Below are 20,112 nucleotides of genomic sequence, written 5' to 3' on the forward strand. Positions count from 1 at the left end.
ACACGGCACCGGTTTTACGTGTCCCGTATTTGTATTCCTGGTTGCATATGCCAAGGATATACGCAATTGACAAACAAAAATTGACTCGAGTTTCTTTGAAAAATGAATGAAACAAATGAACAATTGTAGTTCTACTTAAAGACCAATTGGAATTCAGTATTTTGATCATATATTTATTTTTCCAAGATGGCCGCATCTTGAAAGAGGTCTTGTTAATTTTAGCAAAAATTGCCCAAATTCTTCCTAAAAAAAGAGCGTTTATAGCGATAAAAGCGTAAAAAAAAACTTCAGAACAAAAACCCTGAAGTACCCGACGTTTTATTGCAAAATAACGTAAAGAAAAGCTCCGTAAAAATGCTCAAATCTCCCGCGTAAGTCTCAATTTTTCATTCTCTCAGATAGACCGAGAATAAGAACAATCTAAGTTCTCATTCTTATTTTTTCTTGTAAAATACAGAATGTTTCTTTAGGAAAATGCGAATATAAAGAGTTCTGGTTATCATCCCAGTCTAATGGAAATTACCTTCACCATTTTTGCCAGAACATGAGGGACTTCCATCAATTTTCGGTTATAAATTGTGTGCTTATATTTAACATAAGCAAAGAAACCTGGAATATTGCTGAATGGAAAACATGGATTCGGTTCCCTTTAGGGCCAACTGTTCATATATTCTTTTCCTGTTTCGCCATGTTATGTTTTAGTCGCCCCTAAAATATCTTCCAAACCAACCGTCCTCATTGTCCAAGTCCAATTTCAAACGACCCGTTTAACTAATTATTTTCCCCGCACAACAATACCAATTGCGTCACGGAAGAAATCATTTAACCCTCCTTAAAACGGCAAGAACCAGCCTTCCCTCCCGATGGTCGGACTCGGCAACTTTCAATTCTTGAGCGGTCAGACCATCGCGAACCACCATATAACCCGCGTCGAGGACGCCCGCGTGTACCATGAAGAACCATTCGTTTTAACCAGAAACAAGACAGGTGTATTGGAGTTTAGAAAGAACGACTGTTGAGTGTTAAATGTGCGGTTTGCAAGTGAAAGAACCACCGCAACTATGTGGTTACCTTCTTGGAATAATTTTGAGGGCAACTTTGTACTGATACTACTTTGCGTTGCCGCAGTGGATAGAATTAAATGTCAAGGTAGTTTTCAGATATAAAATGCCAAATTTGGTGCATGTTGCTGATTACATCGAGCAAAACATTGTTGTCTTGATTTTGTTTTCTCTTGACCTCTTGACCTCCTCCACCTAAATTGGCAGTATAACATTAATAATGCACTTTGCAGGACCTTGAAAGACGAGTTTATATGCCATTGTATTAATATGAATCTTGTGGCCGCAATGTAATATTTTTATTAAGCATTGGTAATTGTATCGCGGAGACTTCAACAGTCGCGTAGGAGGGTTCACTCACATCCCGAGTCCGAGTGGCCTCCATTTCAGTAATATTTGTTATTTGGCGCTATGAATATTCAAAAGTGTGGGATGTCGAAACTTGTGGTCATACACTGGCGATTTTAGCGCCTAATTTGTAGTCACTTCCCTTCAGCTTTTGTGAAACATATCTATACGGTGGTCCATGTTAATTCATATCACCACGAGGGAAAATGCATAGACATGCTTGGACCGCATAATTGGAAATGTTTTAAATGGCATGGTTTCGTAACCGAAAGGCGACAATATTGGTCGCTTTCGTTAGATATTTTATTGCTCTTGCGTTTCTGGTTAATATTTTTGGCATTTCCATGGGTTGTAAGCTGATTGTCCCAGAATGGGCGTGGATCAAAAAAGCTCTGTTGATTGGAATGGGTTCCGGATCGAGAAAAGGGTCTAAAAAGCAAAGAAATGCAGGACTGATTTCAAAAATCTGGAAAAATTGAGTATTTTTCAAGATTTTTGCACTATGATCAAGCGTGCCCCTTAAGCCCATTTACAGCTGAAACCATTAAACGCACATGGTTCAGATACATGTACGGTCGGGCTTTGCTTTCATGTTAACAAACCCGGAATACCGAGTAAAGCGACCATTTATGAAACATACCCTCAAAACGCAAACCGACATGGATTTTAAGCTAATAAGTGTCTATATACAACATGAAGAACTTCCTTTTAAGCGACTGAACAGACATTTAGGTTGAACAAATATAGACAGTACGGTATAATGTGTTACGTATGTGGAGGCAATCACATTATTACACGGTGTATTCTGTCTATGCTTGATAATTGATTATTATAGTCCTGTTATTCCCGCTAAAAGTAATCTGAGAGTTCTATCTTATATCGTAATTTTCCCCGGACTTCGTGCCATTGATTAGACTTGTACTACTTTTCAACACAAAGGCACCACATTTTTAGCAGCCGCTTGACCTGGTCGCGCAGTTTGACCCTAAAGTCGCCGCTACCAGGCAATGCCAAGTTTAAACGACTTCTAGACGGTAGTTAATCATTTTAATGGTTGTCATTAATTAATAGATATTCGAATTGTTATTATTATTATGGAATTCTTTGGGGTCTGTCAGCCAAAGAACACACTTTTACGCAATCGTTGTTTTTTGTTGGTGTTCTGGTCACGCAAAGACATAGAACCATTTCTAATGGGTGTCGCAAAGGATCGTTGGGCAATCCTCGATTAATATTTGCCGCCATCCAGTCGTGAAAAAGTGCCTTCAACAATGGAATATTTATGCCATATGAACAAGTCGTTACTTCTCAACAGCTGCTACTTCTTCCTTGATGATCAGCTTTCTTCTCCAAGAAAACTAGACCATATTTTTTTTCAAAACGTGGAGAAATTGCCGCACATGATGCATTTAATAATTACCGATAAACACGAAATGAAACAAAAAAAAACACGAGCCAATAAATAAACTTTCTTTCGATACGGCTAAATGCTCTTATTCTAAGCAGTCTCATGAGGTTAGATCTGGCCATCCTGCCGGCCAACGCAGTTAATATTCGATTATACCGAAGGTAATCGCTACGGCAATACCTGTTGTAATGTTTCCTGAAAGTTTCGGCCTTGAGAAAGACACCAGCCTATATTGTTTGTTACAAATACCACGATATAAGGCAGTAAGTTGAGTAAGTAGGTAATACGAGAGGCCGCTCCCAGACAACCTTCAAGTTCGGTTGGATTTAGATTCAATTACCGTCTATAAAAGTTAATTTTCATAAAAATATCGCTATGGAACTATTAAAGTACTCCACGAGGATTACTTATAAAATGCTAATGTTGCATTAGTTCATAAATATCACAACAATGAATTATGTCGCCACAAAAGCGATATCGTGCGAATTTTCGTCACTTTTGTATTTTCGTCCCCAAAGACAAGAGCAGGAAGTCTCCTCATGTTATTGTAGAAATAATGGTCCGGTCTCAAAGTAGTCCATCTTGGGTGACATTGTAACGGTACCATCGGGTACCTACGCAGGCATTTGTTTCTAGTGCAACGTTAATTTGCTCTTCGCCTAGATTAGATGAAATAGTTTTATTACTGATTCAAATTCGATGCAGTCGACATATACATGTGTTGCTACCACAGCCTAACGGGCAGACCTCTATACGTGACCACACAAAAGGAGCAATTATCGCATTTTTAGGCCCGCGATTTGACTTACAGAAAAAGGCTTTAACCCACTTCTGTGGGCTTCGCCGATGACCACAGTGTTCGTTGTTGCGGATAACCGCTGAGCTTAGTCTAGATCAAATTTACTGATCATCACACTTTCCTAAAAGAGTAGGAAAATGGCTCCATCTTCTCGCGTTAATTAATTATTAATCAAGTTAAAGGAGCTTTCTACCGTTAGTGCTTTGCATACAAGTGGATTTTTCTCTAATAACCGGAGAAAGTTCCATGTGAAATTCGTACACACATATATCGGGAAAAATTTCATTCTACTCATATGGAGCACCACGCCATTGTGCCTATTATTATAATAATGTGAGAGGCTTCTGTGGATTTACAGACGTGAAATGCGGGCATCCCCCGGTGCCCCTCAACGCCCGGCTGAGTCTCAGCTCCCCCAATTTGCTCCCAGGAACGGTGGCCACGTATCGTTGCGATGAGGGGTACGAAACTTTTGGAAACACGCAAATGTCGTGCTCACCTGTGGGACAGTGGGCTGGAGAGATGCCCTTTTGCGGTAAGTCGACAAGATTGGAGTTATTTAGGAAATCATTCATTTGAATCGCCAGAATCTCCCAAGAATTGAAAAAAATATGTCGAAAACTCCTGAAGATTGAAGGTACCTACGTGGGGCTTATTCCAATCTTCGGAGTTCAGAGGGTTCAAACTAATTTCCGAATAGGACGATCAAGTGCGTCACAATCGTGTGCCGATATCCTTAATTAGATTTCGAGATTCTGGCGATCAACAATGCAAGCTCTCACGCAGCCTTTCACAATCACCTAATACGAATTCTTCAAGACTCTTCATTATCGTCAAATTCGACACCTTTGCGTACCGAGACCACACAAAACCGCCTTCCCCATTTCCAGGAGTTAACGTGGCCTACCGGAAGCCTGCAAATCAATCAACAACAGTGCGAGGGGGCAGCGCCCTCAACGCCAATGACGGTCAAACCAGCACCGACCACGAATCGAAAAAGTGCTCGGAAACCCAAAAGGAAGCGAGCCCTTGGTGGCAGGTGGACCTCCTCAGGCCCTACCCCGTTAAGGTGGTCCGGGTCACCACCAGAGGATGCTGTGGCCATCAGCCCTTGCAGGAGCTGGAAATCCGGGTGGGGAATAGCAGCACTGATTTACAGAGGAATAGATTGTGCGCTTGGTTCCCTGGTACCATCGACGAGGGCTCGACTAAGACATTTTCCTGCGCCACCCCTTTGATTGGTCAATACGTTTTTTTGCAGCTGGCGGGGGTGGAAGGGTCTCTGTCCCTCTGCGAGGTGGAAGTCTTCACTCCAGATGGTAAGGAGTCAGTTTACGCAATGGGTCATTATTATCTCATCAATTTTATTGGTCGTTCATAAAAGATTTAAGAGAGCCAATTATAATGCTTCCTTCTCTTTGGTCAGCGGAATTAATTTCGTAGTGCTTAGCACACTTTCACTCACGTAATCCGATTGTTTTTGAGCGTCTTTTTACAGCTCTCTGGGAACAGTTTTGAATCACCGGTTCCGCTTAGAATCGATTATTATTGTCAAGAAAGAGTGATTATTTAATGCCGTTTGCGATCTATTTATTTTGCGGCGGAAAATCGCAATTAATGCTGCGAAAATTAATTGATTTTGAAGTCGACCGAGCGGAGGAGGCTCCGCCGAGGTGCCGAATTTGATGGGGCCACCTCACGAACGACGAACACACTCACGGTTTTGTTGCATCAAGGCCGGAACAATCACGGAATAATTATCCATTTATGGGCGTTTAATTTAATCGTCATATTCATTGTTTTTACGCAAGAATATATTGTAGATATTCAGGGTCATCCCTATTAATTATGGCGGTAATTAGCGCGCTAGTACGGATCAGGGACTTCAACCAGTTCCGGAAGCAGACGCATTTTTGCCCAAACTTACACAACCGTCAATTTCGAACCACTTTTCACCGCTTAGAGAGGTGAAAAATGAATCATTCCACTGAAATTAGCCCAATAAACCCGCATCGATAGCTGCAAACGACCCAAAAGGAGGACATTACGTGGACGACTAATTAAGCAAAAAAAAAAAGATCAGTGTCCACCCCGGCTTTGGTCGCCGAGGGTGACTTTTCAACTTTTAAACGAGCGACAACGATCGCTTTTCCCGATCAGAACAACCGAATTTTTGAGCGCCCTTTGGGATGGCCTTTTCAGAGTTCTCGGTGGACAGATGCGCCCCCAAAGACGCCCCCGAAGAGGCCCAGCTGGCCGCCTTCGCGCGCACCTGCTACGAGTTCGGCGTGAGCAGGGGCGGCTCGTTCCAGGAGGCTCGGGCCTATTGTCAAGGTAACTTTTCGACTTTTCGACAAGCCGCTGCAGTGTCTCATTTAAATACGATACGTAGGGCATAATGGGGATCTGGCGCACGACATGAGCCCCGGTCAAACCTCGTTCTTGTACGCGGAGCTCGAGCGGCGCAAACCCACTCTCAAGACTCAGTTGGTGTGGATTGGGGCCCAGAAGGAGCCGGGGCTGATCTCCAGGACCTGGAAATGGGTGAACGGTAAGAACTCGCGCCTTCGCACTTTCTTTTTTCGCCGAACAATGGCGGATAATGAGGTGATTAATTAGGGGGCGTAAATTAATTACAGCGAATTCGCTCCTGTTTTGCTGTGCGACCCGGTACAATTCAACATTCGCTTTCTTTAGTTTTTTTTTCACTATTTTTGCTATGTGCGAGCTTAAGTGCGCCGTGTCCGCTCGCGGGCGCCGTTTTTTCCAAATTGAAAATGTCAGAATCGGGTTTTGGAAAGTGGGTTACCAATTCTGCAATGAAAGGAATACGGTTGCAGCTCGGTTCGATAATGCATTTTAAAGGTAAATAAACTCGAGATAAATACTCTTTGGTAGGTGCTTATGGCGGCACAATCGACAACTCATCCACATTCTATTGGAGCCACCCTGTATGATCTTCCGTTTGTTATTTTTTTTCCGCAAAAATCGGCAACGGAACTAATTTAATTTGTTATCGAGTCGCTCCAATAAATTGCTCTTTTGCCGTTTAACGAAAAACCATAATTCCAATTGTGAAAACATCCATCAAAGTAACGAGCTTTCGCAACGCCATCATCAGCTTAGACAAAACAGATTCTCACAGTGAGCGCGTGTTATTGTGCAATTCAACGTCCATCCTTAATTATTATTCAAAGCTATTAGGCGAGTCTGCATTCAAAACTCTGAAAATCCTCGAAAGCCAGATAATCAATGCGTTAAAACTTTATCACGGACTCAATTACGGTTTTTCCCCCGCGATGAAATTCGTCGCGCTGTTGCCACCGGCTCAGCTTCTTCTCCGCATTACAGGAAGTAAATTTGCAGGTGATTTGGTGCAACGTCCTGCCTGGGGCAAAGACCAACCAAATAACTACAACGGCGAGCAAAACTGCGTGGTCTTGGATGGTGGGCGTGGGTGGTTGTGGAATGACGTAGGCTGCAATCTAGATTACTTACACTGGATTTGTCAGCATGGTAATGACTATTTTTATTATCTTCAAACCTTGATTTCTGTGTTAATTTAAGGAGCGTTTTAACATCCGAAGGCTTTAAAATTGCATATTCGTTAACCAGTCTAGGTTCTGGGAAGTTAATAATTAAGTGTACTTCCACAGTTCCCTCGTCCTGTGGAAGCCCCGACAAACTCATAAACACCACTTTGACGGGCACCGATTTTAGCTTAGGGGCCAGCATAAAGTACAACTGTCCCGAGGGGCATATGCTGGTGGGGGGTAGCAATAGGACCTGCGGACCAGATGGGTTTTGGACCGGAATGGCTCCTACTTGCAAATGTATGCTCCGCAATTACTGACTGTTAAGCATTGTAAATTGTTTCAATATATAGTTGTGGACTGTGGGGCTTTGCCCAACCTTGACCACGGCACAGTCACCCTCAGAGACCTGCGGACCACCCACGGAGCGAAAGCTGTGTATACTTGCCATGAAAACTACACTCTTATTGGTGAGTCTTGAGTGAGAGATTGTGGCATTTTGGCATAAAAATGATCGATTTTAGGACACGAAGTGCGCCATTGCGGCGACGATGCTAAGTGGACCAATTCAACTCCTCAATGCCTTTTCGACTGGTGTCCCGATCCGCCAGACATTCATGGGGGAGTTGTCCATACATCCGGACATAGAGCTGGCGATACTGCCACTTATTCTTGCCAGGCTGGATATGTCATTGTAGGCGAGGGGGTAAGAATACGTAATTCTTTTTTCCACGTCGAAAACTAAGTATCTAATGATTAACAGGTGCTCTCTTGTGGTCTCGGAGGCGATTGGTCCGGCAAAGCTCCTTCGTGCAAATACGTGGATTGTGGAGCACCTCCGTATATAGACTACGGGCGATATGAGTTGCGCAATGGCACCACCACGGTGGAGAGCATTGTTGAGTACTCTTGTGAAGAAGATTATTGGTTGGACGGTCAGAAGGTGCAGAAATGCACTAAGGAGGGCAAGTGGTCGGCTGACACTCCTGTCTGCGAGCGTAAGTTGTTCCCTTGTTTCCGGGGCAAATTAGAGTTTTATATTATCAAAAATTTTCTTCCAGAATCATAAATTTCCTAATGTTTATTCAATTCTTTTGACAACATTTCTTGCTAGTTTGAAACCATTACAACATTTTTTTGTAATTCAAATTTCTAGTGATCACTTGCTATGAGCCTGAAGTGCCCTCCGGGAGTTATGTGGTAGGGACAGACTTCAATGTCCACTCTAATATAGACTACCGTTGTGAGGTGGGGCATGTTTTGAAAGGAGAGGTTACACGTGTGTGTCAAAGGAATGGAGAATGGTCAGGGACGGTTCCAACATGTGAATGTAAGTCATTTTTGCTTAAAAAATGAAGAAAATTGTTTTTTGTCTGTTCGTCGAGCTGGTTTTTTGTTCGCAGATTTACCAATAATTTTCCTTTCAGATATTGACTGTGGCAAAGTTCCAACAATGCTGTACGGCGAGGTGCACTACGCCAACGGCACCACTTACCTAGGAAGTACGCTGCAGTACTTTTGCGCCAAAAACTACAGATTGGTGGGCCCCACCAAAAGGCAATGCCTAGAAGAGGGACAGTGGAGCGGTGCCACTCCAAAATGCGAGGAAATTCGCTGTCCTGAGCCTGTTCTTGCGGAGCACGGCATCCTCTCTGTGACGGGCAACGATAGGATGTATGGAAGGACCTTAATTAGGACTGCTGAGTCTAGTAATGTGGGGGCCACTTCGTATAAAATTGGGGCTCTAGCCAAGTATCGGTGTGAAAGAGGGTATAAGGTGATAGGGGAGCCATTGAGCACGTGCGAGGACACCGGGCAATGGAGCGGGGAAGTCCCCCTATGTGTCTGTAAGTGTCACCACCGTCTATTATTTCATTTTTTGCTTTACTATTATGTGATATTCTAAATTATTCCGATTCTCCGTTTTAGATGTGGATTGTCGCAATCCGGACAAAGTCCTCAATGGGGCTGTTACGTTGCCCTCCAATGCCACCTACTACGGAGCTTTGGCCCTCTATTCGTGCGATCCTAATTTTGAGTTGGATGGAGTCTCTCGCAGATTATGCCTGGAAAATGGCACTTGGAGCTCCGATACTCCTCTATGTAAAGGTAATAAATAAACGTAATTAACTTATGTTTCTAGTAGATGCTAAAGGGCTTTATTTGCAGAAATTCAGTGCAAGAATCCGGACACTTTTGCAAATGTAAACTTTAGAATTAGCACTCATAGCGTTGGAGGAGTGGCACAGTATTTCTGTCCAAGAGGACACACCATGCAGGGCAATTCTACCAGGATTTGCCTGAAAAAGGGAGTTTGGAGCGGGCAGGCACCGTCGTGTCTTCGTAAGTTCCTTCATTAAAATTTCTGAAATTAAAATATAATTATATGACTTTGTTTATTGCTAAAAAGTGGCATATATCAACGAAATAGCAGAGGTAATAAAAGTTATAAATTGTGAAAAAAGAGGACATTTGAGATTAAATTGGGTAATAAACTTGGCAACAGTTTAAAATCTACTCTCGAAATGACTATGTATTGGAAATCTGAAAAATGCACGCTTTTCAGCTGTGGACTGCGCTCATCCAGGCCTTATCGACAACGGCAGGGTGATCGTCATGAACGGTACCACCTATAATAGCGCAATCGAATACCATTGTGTACCCTCTTACGAGCGAATTGGACCTTATTTGCGCAAATGCCTGGACAATGGCCAGTGGTCCGGCGATCAACCAAGATGTGAAAGTACGGTTCCTTTTTTTACTTTGTTTTTTTTTCTATATAATGACGACAATTTTTTAGTGGCAATTGAGGAACCTCATGAGGACTCAAATCTGGGCACCAGCATTGGAATTGGTGCGGGAGTAGTAGTGTTCCTTTTGGTTCTCTTAGGAATCATCTACTTGAAACTGTAGGTTAATGATTTATTATAAGATTATATGTTTAGATGTTTAATTTTTAGACGTAAGCCCGTGGCAGTTAAAAATAAGGAAAATGTGGAAGGAGCCGAGAGGAAAGAGGAGCGGAGTGCGGCTGTGATGAGCTATGCAACTCTGAGCGATCGTAACGGTTTTGGCAATGGTCCTAACATTTACGAGAACATCCACGAAAACATGTACGATGCCCCCTACGAGGAGGGGCGCAGAGATAGCGGGACATACGAGCCCGAGCCGATGGGGCGTACCAACGGCAATATGGTCACTATAAATGGGGTAGCGGTCCGATGACCGCGGCACACGAAAGATTAAATTTGCTGTGATGACTTTATTGTATAAAAATAGTTACATATGTGTGAGACTAGTGGAAGCGATCATTTAACATGGAAAACGAAGGATGAAAAAAAGACAGCCCAAAAAAGCCCTCATTTGCGTTGTTAGAGTAACGTTATTGTAATGAGAATAAACAATTTTTCGTTGCGTCTCTTTCATTAATAATATCTCCAAGAGGGGCTTTGAGTGGGCCCTTTAAGTCATGAAAATGTAATATGCTTCAGGAACCCGATAAGCGGTAAAAGTGCACTGGGCTAGCAATGTAAATTTGAACATAATAGTAATTTATGTATATAAACAGTCTTTAGTCGTATATAGTGTAAAGAAAATAATAAATAGTACACGAAAACAATAGTCACTTTGTTCACGATGGTGGAGGCACTTAACACGTAGCTCTCTCACTCACGCTGAAACTGATTTTAGATCCAATTTGGCATCCTCTTAAATCTGGAAAATCATTTAAGGGGGTCTTTGCTGCCCTCACAATTCAAGTAAATTCGAAATTGTTAGAGTATAGTTACTTATTTACCAAAAAACTCCTTGAGATGTGGTATTAATTCAGGGTGCAACATTTTTAATAAATCAAAAACCTCATATTTATTAAACAATTGACTTCCATTTAGTAAAAGATTCAGGATTTAAACAGCTCAATCCTCCCTCCTACCTTGTCACTTTTTCTGCAGGTCTTCAAAATGGTTACAATCAGTATAATGAATCAACCTTAAGAACCTCGAAAGACACCGATATTTAACGAGCCTATTAACTGAGAATTTACTTATATTCACGAATAATCACAACTAGAATATATGTATACTCCCAATCTTGAAGTTGATGAGTGAACTTAAAGAAAGGAATTTTCTTTAAAAGTTTTCTTCTCTCATCAGCAACAATAGGACACACTTGTCCAGAAACTGCTTTTTTTGTGTAATATCCTCCAATGCAACTTAACAGAATTAAACTCACCATAGATACATAATTTATATTTAAAACGCGTACAAAAACAAGGTTAATATTTTCTGTTCAATAATATAGTCAACTATTTTAAAGGCATTACAATAATAAAAATTATTCAAGACCAGTAAATGCGCTTACAGCTGCCCTTTCTTAAATTTTCATTGTTCATCCTTATCTTTGGCGCCATGTTTCAAAATGCGAGTAAACTCCACATAATCAAACAGACCATTCTTGATGGGGGCTTCCCTGTACATTTCATCCACCTCATCATCAGTGAATCGATCCCCCATAGAAGTCAGCAGCTCTCGTAGCCTCTCCTCATTAATAACCCCCATATTGTCCTCATCAAAACACCCAAAGGCATTCTTGATGACATCCTCAGGGTCTGTGCCTTGCAAACGCTCTCCGAATAAGGTGAGGAACATCGTGAAGTTAATGGGGCCAGGGGCCTCATTCATCATACCATCCAAGTAGTCATCAGCAGGATTTTTGCCTTGAGGAGTACTTGATTAGGGCCTTTTGGGTTTTGAAGGCAAAGGGACTTACCAAGAGAGGCAAGCATATCGTGTAAATCCTCCTTGTCGACGAAACCGTCGTGATTCTGGTCGATCATGTTGAAGGCTTCTTTGAATTCCGCAATTTGGGCTTGGTCAAACATGGCAAAGACATTGGAGGTGGCTCGTTGGGCCCTCTTTTTGGAGGTACCTCTGCGACTTACGGTTTTACGAGAAGACATAGCTGTGATTGGAAATAAACCAAAAAATTCTATTAAATGGAACCAGGTGGGCTTTGCCCTTGTTGATTGATGATGAGTCACAAAGATATGTGTGGTATTTAGATGGATGGTTTCAATGCCTCAATAATACTCACTTGTTTGGAGGCAATAAAACTTCAAAAATAGTCAAAAACACGGATTTTTCTCTGTTCTTGAAAGAAAAAAAATGATAAAATTTTCTCAAAAGATCTCGCTTTATTTACTTGGATGACAGTTAAGTGATGTTTATGACGTGTATCTGGCAGCGCAAGCGCTCCTAAAAAGCTGTCAACCAATCAGATACGTTCCACGAGGCGGGTATTTTTGAATTTTCCCAAAACTTCGTGATTTTCAGTTTATTTTTATAAGCATTTTCAGGAGTTAAGTTCTCAGGATGTTTATAAGGTCCAAGAAACGTATTTGAATAGAGCAAAATGTCTAAATTTGCAAGCATTTGGGCCATAAATCCCATGTAGGTCAATTACAATTTATGGCCATATTTGGGCAAAAACTTTTGCTTTCACACACACATGGTGTTTTATTTGCACTGTTAGAAGATTATTTATTAAAGAATATATTAAAATTTTGCCTTTACATTTAAAAAATGTCAAGAAAAAATATTATTTAAAAACAAATTTTAATTGTGGCTGGCGCCATCTATGAGCGGTGTCTCCATGTTTCTACAGATTCACGTACAAATTCTTGTGGCGTCCTCTCAATTTCAAGAGCCCAACTTGCCTTTTGGTAATTTTGGCGGTTTGTTTTAATTCAAATCTTTGTTTACACAACAAAGTAACGACGACGTCTCTACACGTGGTCTATTTGTAAACACAGGTTCGACTCACAGTTTTTCCAATTTCCGTAACTGTAAAAGTGGAGATTTTGGACGCTTTTCCGGTAGAGTCGAGTAGGCGTCAGAGCTACCAGAGTGACCGGCATCGCGACGCAAGCGCCGTTATTTTCGACGTTCGCCGCGCCGAGACGCGTCTCTTCGCAGAACCACCTGTTTAGAGTCGCCTACACGACGACTTGTTGAATAAAACGACTTAAATTTCGGCCAGTTTTCCACGTTTCCAGCGAGAGAAATCTTTCAGGAGTTTGTCACAGAAGGTGCTAGGAATTGTGAAGAGTGTGATAACCGGAATTGGTCGAGTAAGTGAAATTTTTCTTTGTTTTTGTTGATGACACTTCGTCCACCATGCCCGTGACAGCGACAGACGCCTTAAGACGCCCATGTTTTTCGTGGTTTTGTCAGTGGGTTTTGCCATTATTTCTAGCGTTCCGTTCCTAAAATTGTCGAGTTTCAATTTAACACATTTTTGATATTTTGAGGTTATGAAGGGAGGAAATTGAATACCACTGAAGATTCACAGACATGGTTCTAATGAAAGTTAGACCCCTTAAGACGCTCATGTTTTTTGTTTTCTTCCTTTTAGTGTAATAATTCAATAAAGCAATTTTATTGCTCTTTTAAGAATAATACTTAATAGAGCTAATTGTCAATAATATTCAGGTTGCATACAGACACATACACATACACATTGGGTATTAGGGTGCTTGGAGCTGATCTCGTGATCTGACAGTTATAGTCAGGCCAAGACCTACAATTCAGACCTTTCTACTTCATTCACTAAAGGTTCAGAATTCGATTGTGGTCGGTGCTTGAAATTTTCCAGTAGTTTCATAACTCTTGTTATGAAACGGACAAATTTTAGCAACAACAACTTAGCTAGATTTCTTCGTTAAAAATCGGAATTTATTTCTAAATTTTACGAACAATTTGTTAAAAACTTGCCCTTTCTATGCGGTTTTCAAGTCCATAATTTTGCACTAATTAAGAATTGATTAAAAGTATTTTTTGCAAGACAATACTTTTTCTGCAAGGAATTTTTTCTTCCAAATGCCCTTATTAGCCCTCACAAAGCTTCTTTAGTTTGATTTTCACGTAGATTTGATTTCGTCAGATACAAAATCATGAAACACTAGACCCTAACAACAAAATTAGTTAGCTTGTGGACAAAATGGTGACTGAAATTTTTTTATAAAGCTTATATGAGAAATTTTAACATGCGTTTGCGTTCGCGAGGATTACACCACTTTAGAGTTAGGCTCTCTACCAAATTGATATTCAATAGTTAATAACAAAATAGTCTCTTGAACTAAAAACAACCGGAGAGTTTATATTTTTGACAAGTAAAGGCAATTTCACTAGTAAATTGAGAATCCTTGCAATGCAAAGCAAATCCCAAATGCAATTTACAGGTTGCAGCGCACTTACACTTCACAAGTTTTAGAGGTATTGAAGTTTAGAGGTAGGAAAATGCGAAAAGTAAATAATTCCTCCCGTTAACTATGTACAGGCTGACGCCTTTTCGATAATTTATGGAGTGTGTGCTAAACGGTAATAGATAGATGACGGCATATTTTCGGGTCCGAATTGCAGTTACAACTTTGTTTCACGACTAAGCCAAGTTAATTTGATTCAACTAGCCAATAATACCGTAAAATTTAACTTGAAAATCGGACCTGAGGGTGTGCGGGCAGATTTCAGGTAACTATTGCCATTTTGCTAAAACCCCACAAATTTCACAGAACGGGGCCATCGTATAGACAGCATTTCGTTATATTTAGTGTGTTTCTGGGGAGCTTATTATTAGAGAGAAACCGACGTGAAAATTTGAAATATAAAGCTGTGAAACTGCTCATAAATTACCAGAAAATGCTATCGTTATTGACACAGGTTCTTCAGAACTTAAATAGTAAATACTCCCACAGAGTTTGCCACTAATATATTCCACATGTCTATGCCATGTGATCCGGGGATCCAAATAGACACCGATGAATGCACCCTCTTTTTCCCCGTACCCTCAGGTTGCAAATCTCTCACATGCGATCTTTTTGTTTACCTACTTCCTTAAAGGAAATGACGACTTTATAGCCCCTTTCGCAACTGATTTGAGAGTGTTGACGCCATCCGAACCAGCAAGAAATAAGAAATCAATATTCTCCACAGCTCGAAGAAAAGGAACGTTCCAAGTCCACATTCTCAGTCAGCGATCGCGTCACACTCTTGAGGACACCTCAAGTGTCCAAAGGACATTCGAAATCTCGAATTAGGCACACCCCCAGAAGATCTGCGATGTTATTCACAAGAATATATTCGCATTCACTTTTTCCCAAGCTCAGAAAAGCCTTTACAAGGCAGTTGCCCCGCCGCGTTCGTTCGCACACTAGAATTTGCATTTCCATTGTGAAATTCCAGTTACAAAACGCCCCGTGTCCCCTTAATGTACTTTTTCGCCGTAACCCGCAGATTTGGATCCGGTATGGCCCCTGGAAACTCCACCTGATGATTTTTTTCTCGAACATAACTAGCGATGTTAGTAGATTTTGAAATGCAAAATTAACACCATATCTTACCATCGCCGACAAACTTACCTCGAGCACGGCTCGAAGAAGCGTAGTTGCAGCCTCTTAACGAACTCAATTAGAAGTTGTCCGGGAAGTTAGTTCCAACTCTCACAGGTCGGATTCGATTAAATTTCGGCAATGTCGCGTCGCGTTAACTGTAAATATCGCCTTGTTTAGATTTATATTAATTTGGAAAAGTAAATGAACTTAATCTAGCCGGAAAATAATAATTTAATTTCGCAGTCGTCTCATTAAATTACTTTGTGAACTCCCGGAGTTGAGCAAACACGCTGACAACTTTCGACGGCGGCGGCGACGGGAGCGTCTTCACCCTCCTCCCTGTTTATTTTAGCACATACTCAAAGGCGATTGCTTTATAATATTTTTGGTGGCGGTGCAGGCCCTCCCCCTGGAACCCTCATTTGTGGTTTCAACGTTTTCCTGCGACTATCAATTTGCCTTCGCTGATTGAATCATTGAGGACGACCTGGGGGCCGCCATTTCCTTATGGCCCAGGGCCCCGAGTCGGGCGGAAAAGGGGGCGCGAAATGGCGTAAATATTTGCGTTCAGCGCCACTGTCTAGTCATTTAAAAATATTGTGCCCTCGTCGTAAATAAGGTAATATTATGAAGATGCGAACGCTGGTTACTACGAGATTGAAACAAGAAATTAAAGGTTACTCCGACTTCCTCCTCTGCGAGCCGCAATAGTAACAATAATCACACAACTTTCGCCGTACCCACTTCCATTTATTTTAATGATAACCCCATTCTCCATTGGCGTGCCCTGAGGGGCATAGTGCCAGATAAAAAGCAGAAATATACATCACGTAAATATAATGAATACAAATTGTCAATTTGCCGCCCCCGGGCAGCCGATTTAAACAGGGGCGGCCCGAGGGTGGCCCATCGTGGGGTGAGAATTAGGGAGGGCGGAGGTCACGTGGTGAACTGGATTAAGTCTTTACTCATAGGCGATGGGGTGGTTGTTTTGCCATATTCGTGTTCAATTATACATCCATATAGGCTTTTCGGGAAGGGGAATGAAAGCACCCGTATTTGGGTTATTATATTATTACGGCCAGCTTTTGAAAAATTTATGTTTATGTATGTATATTGCTGTTTCTCCCCAGCTTTTAATCATCCAGATCGGGCGCAATAAAAATTCTATTTCCCCGCCAACTAAAACCGACTTGGAGAACTTTGTTTAATTTTTAATATGCCATTATTTGCCTGCTGATCCGCTCTCTTCTATTTGTTTTACTCCCGCAATCGCTGAAACCCCACATACATATACAATTGTTAATCTTGCGCTCCACTTTTATTAAATATTCCCATTGAGCTGATGGGGCTGTGGAATTAAACATTTCCTGGCCTCTTTGCAGATTTTACATCGAGGATTCAATTGGGACCAGACGAGGAACCAGAATCCGCTTTTTTTGGAAGAATTGTGTGGTAAGTTTTGGCCTCATTTCGGTACCATTTCCACAGCGTGTTTGATCGGTCGCTTCTGCTCTGTTTCCAGGTTGACGGACGTTGAACTCGTTAGGCCTTCAGGGATTCCCCGTGATAGATAACGCTTTGTGGTAAGTTAATGATAACCTCGGTCTTCTGCGTTTAGGCGGTTTCTGGCAGAAAATTTCCAGACATTGCAAAAATTCACTAGGCCGAAAGGCCTCCTTCTAAGCTAAACTGACAATGTTTTCCTGGATAATTTCATAAAAGGTCCCTAAATTGACAAAACGTCAAGAAATTTCCATCGGGCAAATTGGCCCGAATTCCGCAAGTTAACGAGGGTTTTCCGTACAAATCTCTTTACTATAATTTCCAGAAATCTGTTGAAAACAGGACGATCTGCTGAGGCAACTGAAACAGTCCTTAAATCGGGATTACAAAGCGTCCTGCAGAGCCCGTAATGTCGGGTTACTGACCTTTAGGTAAATTCTCCCGACTCCCCAAGAGGGCGAGAGACTTTTCGAAAGCTTCCTTGCATTTGCAAAATTTCAAAAAATCTCCTGACAATCCGGAAGTTGTCCACAGAAAACCGTTCGCGAGAGATATGAATTTCGCTGAACCGTTCTTCGTGAAGTTTTTAACTTCGCGGAGATCCGGTCCGCGAAACTCGAGGAGTACGAGTCGCATTTGGATTCTCGGTTATCTCGGCTCGCAGCGGGCGAGGCGCGAGGCTCCCGAGAGATGCGAGCTGGCTCGTGCGAGTTCACGTATCGCGAAAAATGCATAATGTGGTCGTTCAAGATTTCGAAACGATCCCACGTCCACATACCCAACCTCCATCCTAGCCGCAAAATCCTACCGGAACCCCCCTGATTTTGGCGAATAAATTTCGCAAGTTTCGGCGTGGGTGCAAAATCTGAGGGCTTCGAACACGGCAATGTAGCGGATTTCGTAGGCTAGAAGGGGAATAAAGTTTTGGAAAACTTGTCCTTGTGACGGCGATTTTTCTTTAATTTTCCTTCGGCACATCCCCGATTGCTTCAAGCAGTTTTTCACAAATTTTCGAATTTTTTCAGTGGCTGCGGAAAACCTCTCGGAGTTTAGTCCGACTTCTCGATTTCCCGTCGTACCCGAACCAATCTTAGGTGCTTTCGTTTCCAATCCTCCTCTCACTCATCCTCCTCATCCTCAACTTCCTCCCCATCTTCCTCCCCCTCATCCTCCTCTCCATCTTTCTCTTCATCTTCCTCCCCCTCATCCTCTCTCTCTCTCTCTCCCCCCCCCCTCGCCGTTGCAAATTTAACGGTGACGATTGAAATTTTTGTTAAAATTCGGCTGCGCCTCTCGCCGGAGACTTGCCTACTCTCTAAAGAACTAAATCGCATAGAGTCAGATTGATGATGTCACTAATCTCGCAGCTCAGGGATTCGAAACCGCCCTTGAAATGGGTATAGAGGAGTGTTAGATTTGACTAATCCAGACGTTTGAGCCGGTTTCTATATCAAAACGAAAACATGCAAAGCCAAACACGAACGCAATTAAACTAATAATGTTTTCCATCGGTTTGTAATAGTAAAACCTAAAACAAGAGTGACAAACGTCGACAGACGACCTTATTATATCTAAACAATACCTCGGAACAATACCTAGGAAATATATATTTCCGACTTTTTATTTTGTTTGTTAAAATGTTCTATTATCGGCGGGAAGTAGCTCGCATAATAACGAGCCTCTTTTTATGTTATAATTTACCAAATTAGTAATCTTGTTACAGTTTTATATCGTAATACGCTTAATTCCCGTCATTATGCTGATTAAGCGCTGTTGGCGGATGTGTACATGTAGTGGATCAAACCATAATAATTATTACCCGGCCAACAAACACAAAAATGGTTATTTTCGTCCGGCGATAGCGCTAACCGGAGGCTGAGAAAGTGACCTTAAGTAGCCTCCACCTCTTGTAAATTCAATAAATAAATAGCACCTGAATACTAACGTTGTGGGTGGCCTTATCCGATGTGAGAAGGCAAATAAGGGCGTGGGACCTGTTCGGTTTGGCCCTTTGAAAATTTCTGCTGAGTTGGCTTTAAGTGAAGATGATAAATTTGTTAAATTGCGAAATCGTTCCTTTAAGCCCGATTTCGCAACGGCGCACAATCCATAGCTCTAATTGCAAACTGCGTCCTACATAAATAATAGAATTAATAATTAAACGTTCCCTTTGTATGATGTCTATTAATTTCATGAATATTTATTAAACTATCGTATTCGGTGGCCGAAACGAGCGTTATTTTGGATGTGCAATTCGCTCTTTGGGGGGCCTTAATCAAGCTTCGGCTCGACTAGAACAGAGACGAATTTAACGTCGATCGCGTTGCGACCGAGAGAGAGAGGAGACGAGCGATATTATTAAAATCATCTATTTCCATTCCAAAGTAATTAGAATAATGGCGGGATATTTTTGAAATATGATAGAATGTCGTGTGGTTCTCCACGATGGGCGCGACTTTGATTTATTAAATCGTATTGATCAGACCTAGAAATGCATATTTACGTTTCCCTGACTGTAAATTTCCTCCTGAATATGTCTAACCCCCGACACAACGAATTTAATTAAAAAAGGATCGATCTGGTGACCGTACGGTGACGTCAAATTGGGGCCAATTAGACCCCGCCCTAAATCTAATATATTCTCTAATTCATATAAAAAGGGCGATTCAGGTACAATTTATTGAACAATAAAGCGATCGATCGGTCCTTAATCAGTATTTATGAGCCAGGTCTAAATAGGGAAATGAGACGGGCAAGGCACAGACGGTTTTTCTCCACGAATCGGTCACACTTTCTGCCCAAGACAAATAGGAAATAGATAAAAATTAACACATAAAAGGTACTTAACCGGGAACATTAGAGCGGCAATAAAGCGATAAAACGAACTACTTATCAGCGGATATTAACATACCTATTCTCTATACACTTGACCGGCAAAGTGTGAAAACTGCCGACAAGATTTAGTACGTTTAGATTCACATCGAAATTTTCGGCTCAAATAAACAAACGAACCAACGAACGAAATACTTCCTCTTCTCTTGTACGGCTCTAATGTTAAAACACCCCTCAAA

General features: G+C 41.7%; 3 protein-coding genes across 5 annotated transcripts in view; 2 read left to right on the forward strand and 1 right to left on the reverse strand.

Moving 5' to 3' along the window:
• The first annotated feature begins 877 nt into the window (after window positions 1–877).
• fw (furrowed) lies at window positions 878–10,768 on the forward strand. The gene is made up of 17 exons (XM_066300967.1): window positions 878–1,149; window positions 3,975–4,151; window positions 4,507–4,935; window positions 5,819–5,950; window positions 6,009–6,167; window positions 6,983–7,132; window positions 7,273–7,449; window positions 7,503–7,619; window positions 7,674–7,855; window positions 7,913–8,147; window positions 8,306–8,479; window positions 8,577–8,996; window positions 9,079–9,258; window positions 9,319–9,492; window positions 9,716–9,892; window positions 9,950–10,058; window positions 10,110–10,768. Exons 1-17 carry the CDS (start codon window positions 1,062–1,064, stop codon window positions 10,372–10,374), a joined length of 3,345 nt encoding a protein of 1,114 aa, XP_066157064.1. The 5' UTR covers window positions 878–1,061; the 3' UTR covers window positions 10,375–10,768.
• A 612-nt stretch (window positions 10,769–11,380) lies between these two features.
• On the reverse strand, window positions 11,381–12,396 carry sqh (Myosin regulatory light chain sqh). Its single transcript, XM_066300972.1, has 3 exons — window positions 12,241–12,396; window positions 11,917–12,108; window positions 11,381–11,863 (listed from the first exon to the last, which is right to left on the reverse strand). The coding sequence occupies exons 2-3, from the start codon at window positions 12,104–12,106 to the stop codon at window positions 11,529–11,531; spliced, it is 525 nt and encodes a 174-aa protein (XP_066157069.1). The 5' UTR covers window positions 12,107–12,108; window positions 12,241–12,396; the 3' UTR covers window positions 11,381–11,528.
• A 547-nt stretch (window positions 12,397–12,943) lies between these two features.
• LOC136349431 (protein bric-a-brac 1-like) overlaps window positions 12,944–20,112 on the forward strand; it is a 143,854-nt gene continuing 136,685 nt past the window's right edge. For 2 of the 3 annotated variants that reach the window (XM_066300968.1, XM_066300970.1), the window contains exons 1-3: window positions 12,944–13,276; window positions 16,921–16,990; window positions 17,061–17,121. The gene's annotated coding sequence lies outside the window, so the exon portion shown is untranslated. The remainder of the gene's footprint in view (window positions 13,277–16,920; window positions 16,991–17,060; window positions 17,122–20,112) is intronic. The other variant, XM_066300969.1, reaches the window with a different exon arrangement.

This window comes from Euwallacea fornicatus, chromosome 37, assembly GCF_040115645.1.
Source record: "Euwallacea fornicatus isolate EFF26 chromosome 37, ASM4011564v1, whole genome shotgun sequence".
Taxonomy (NCBI): domain Eukaryota; kingdom Metazoa; phylum Arthropoda; class Insecta; order Coleoptera; family Curculionidae; genus Euwallacea; species Euwallacea fornicatus.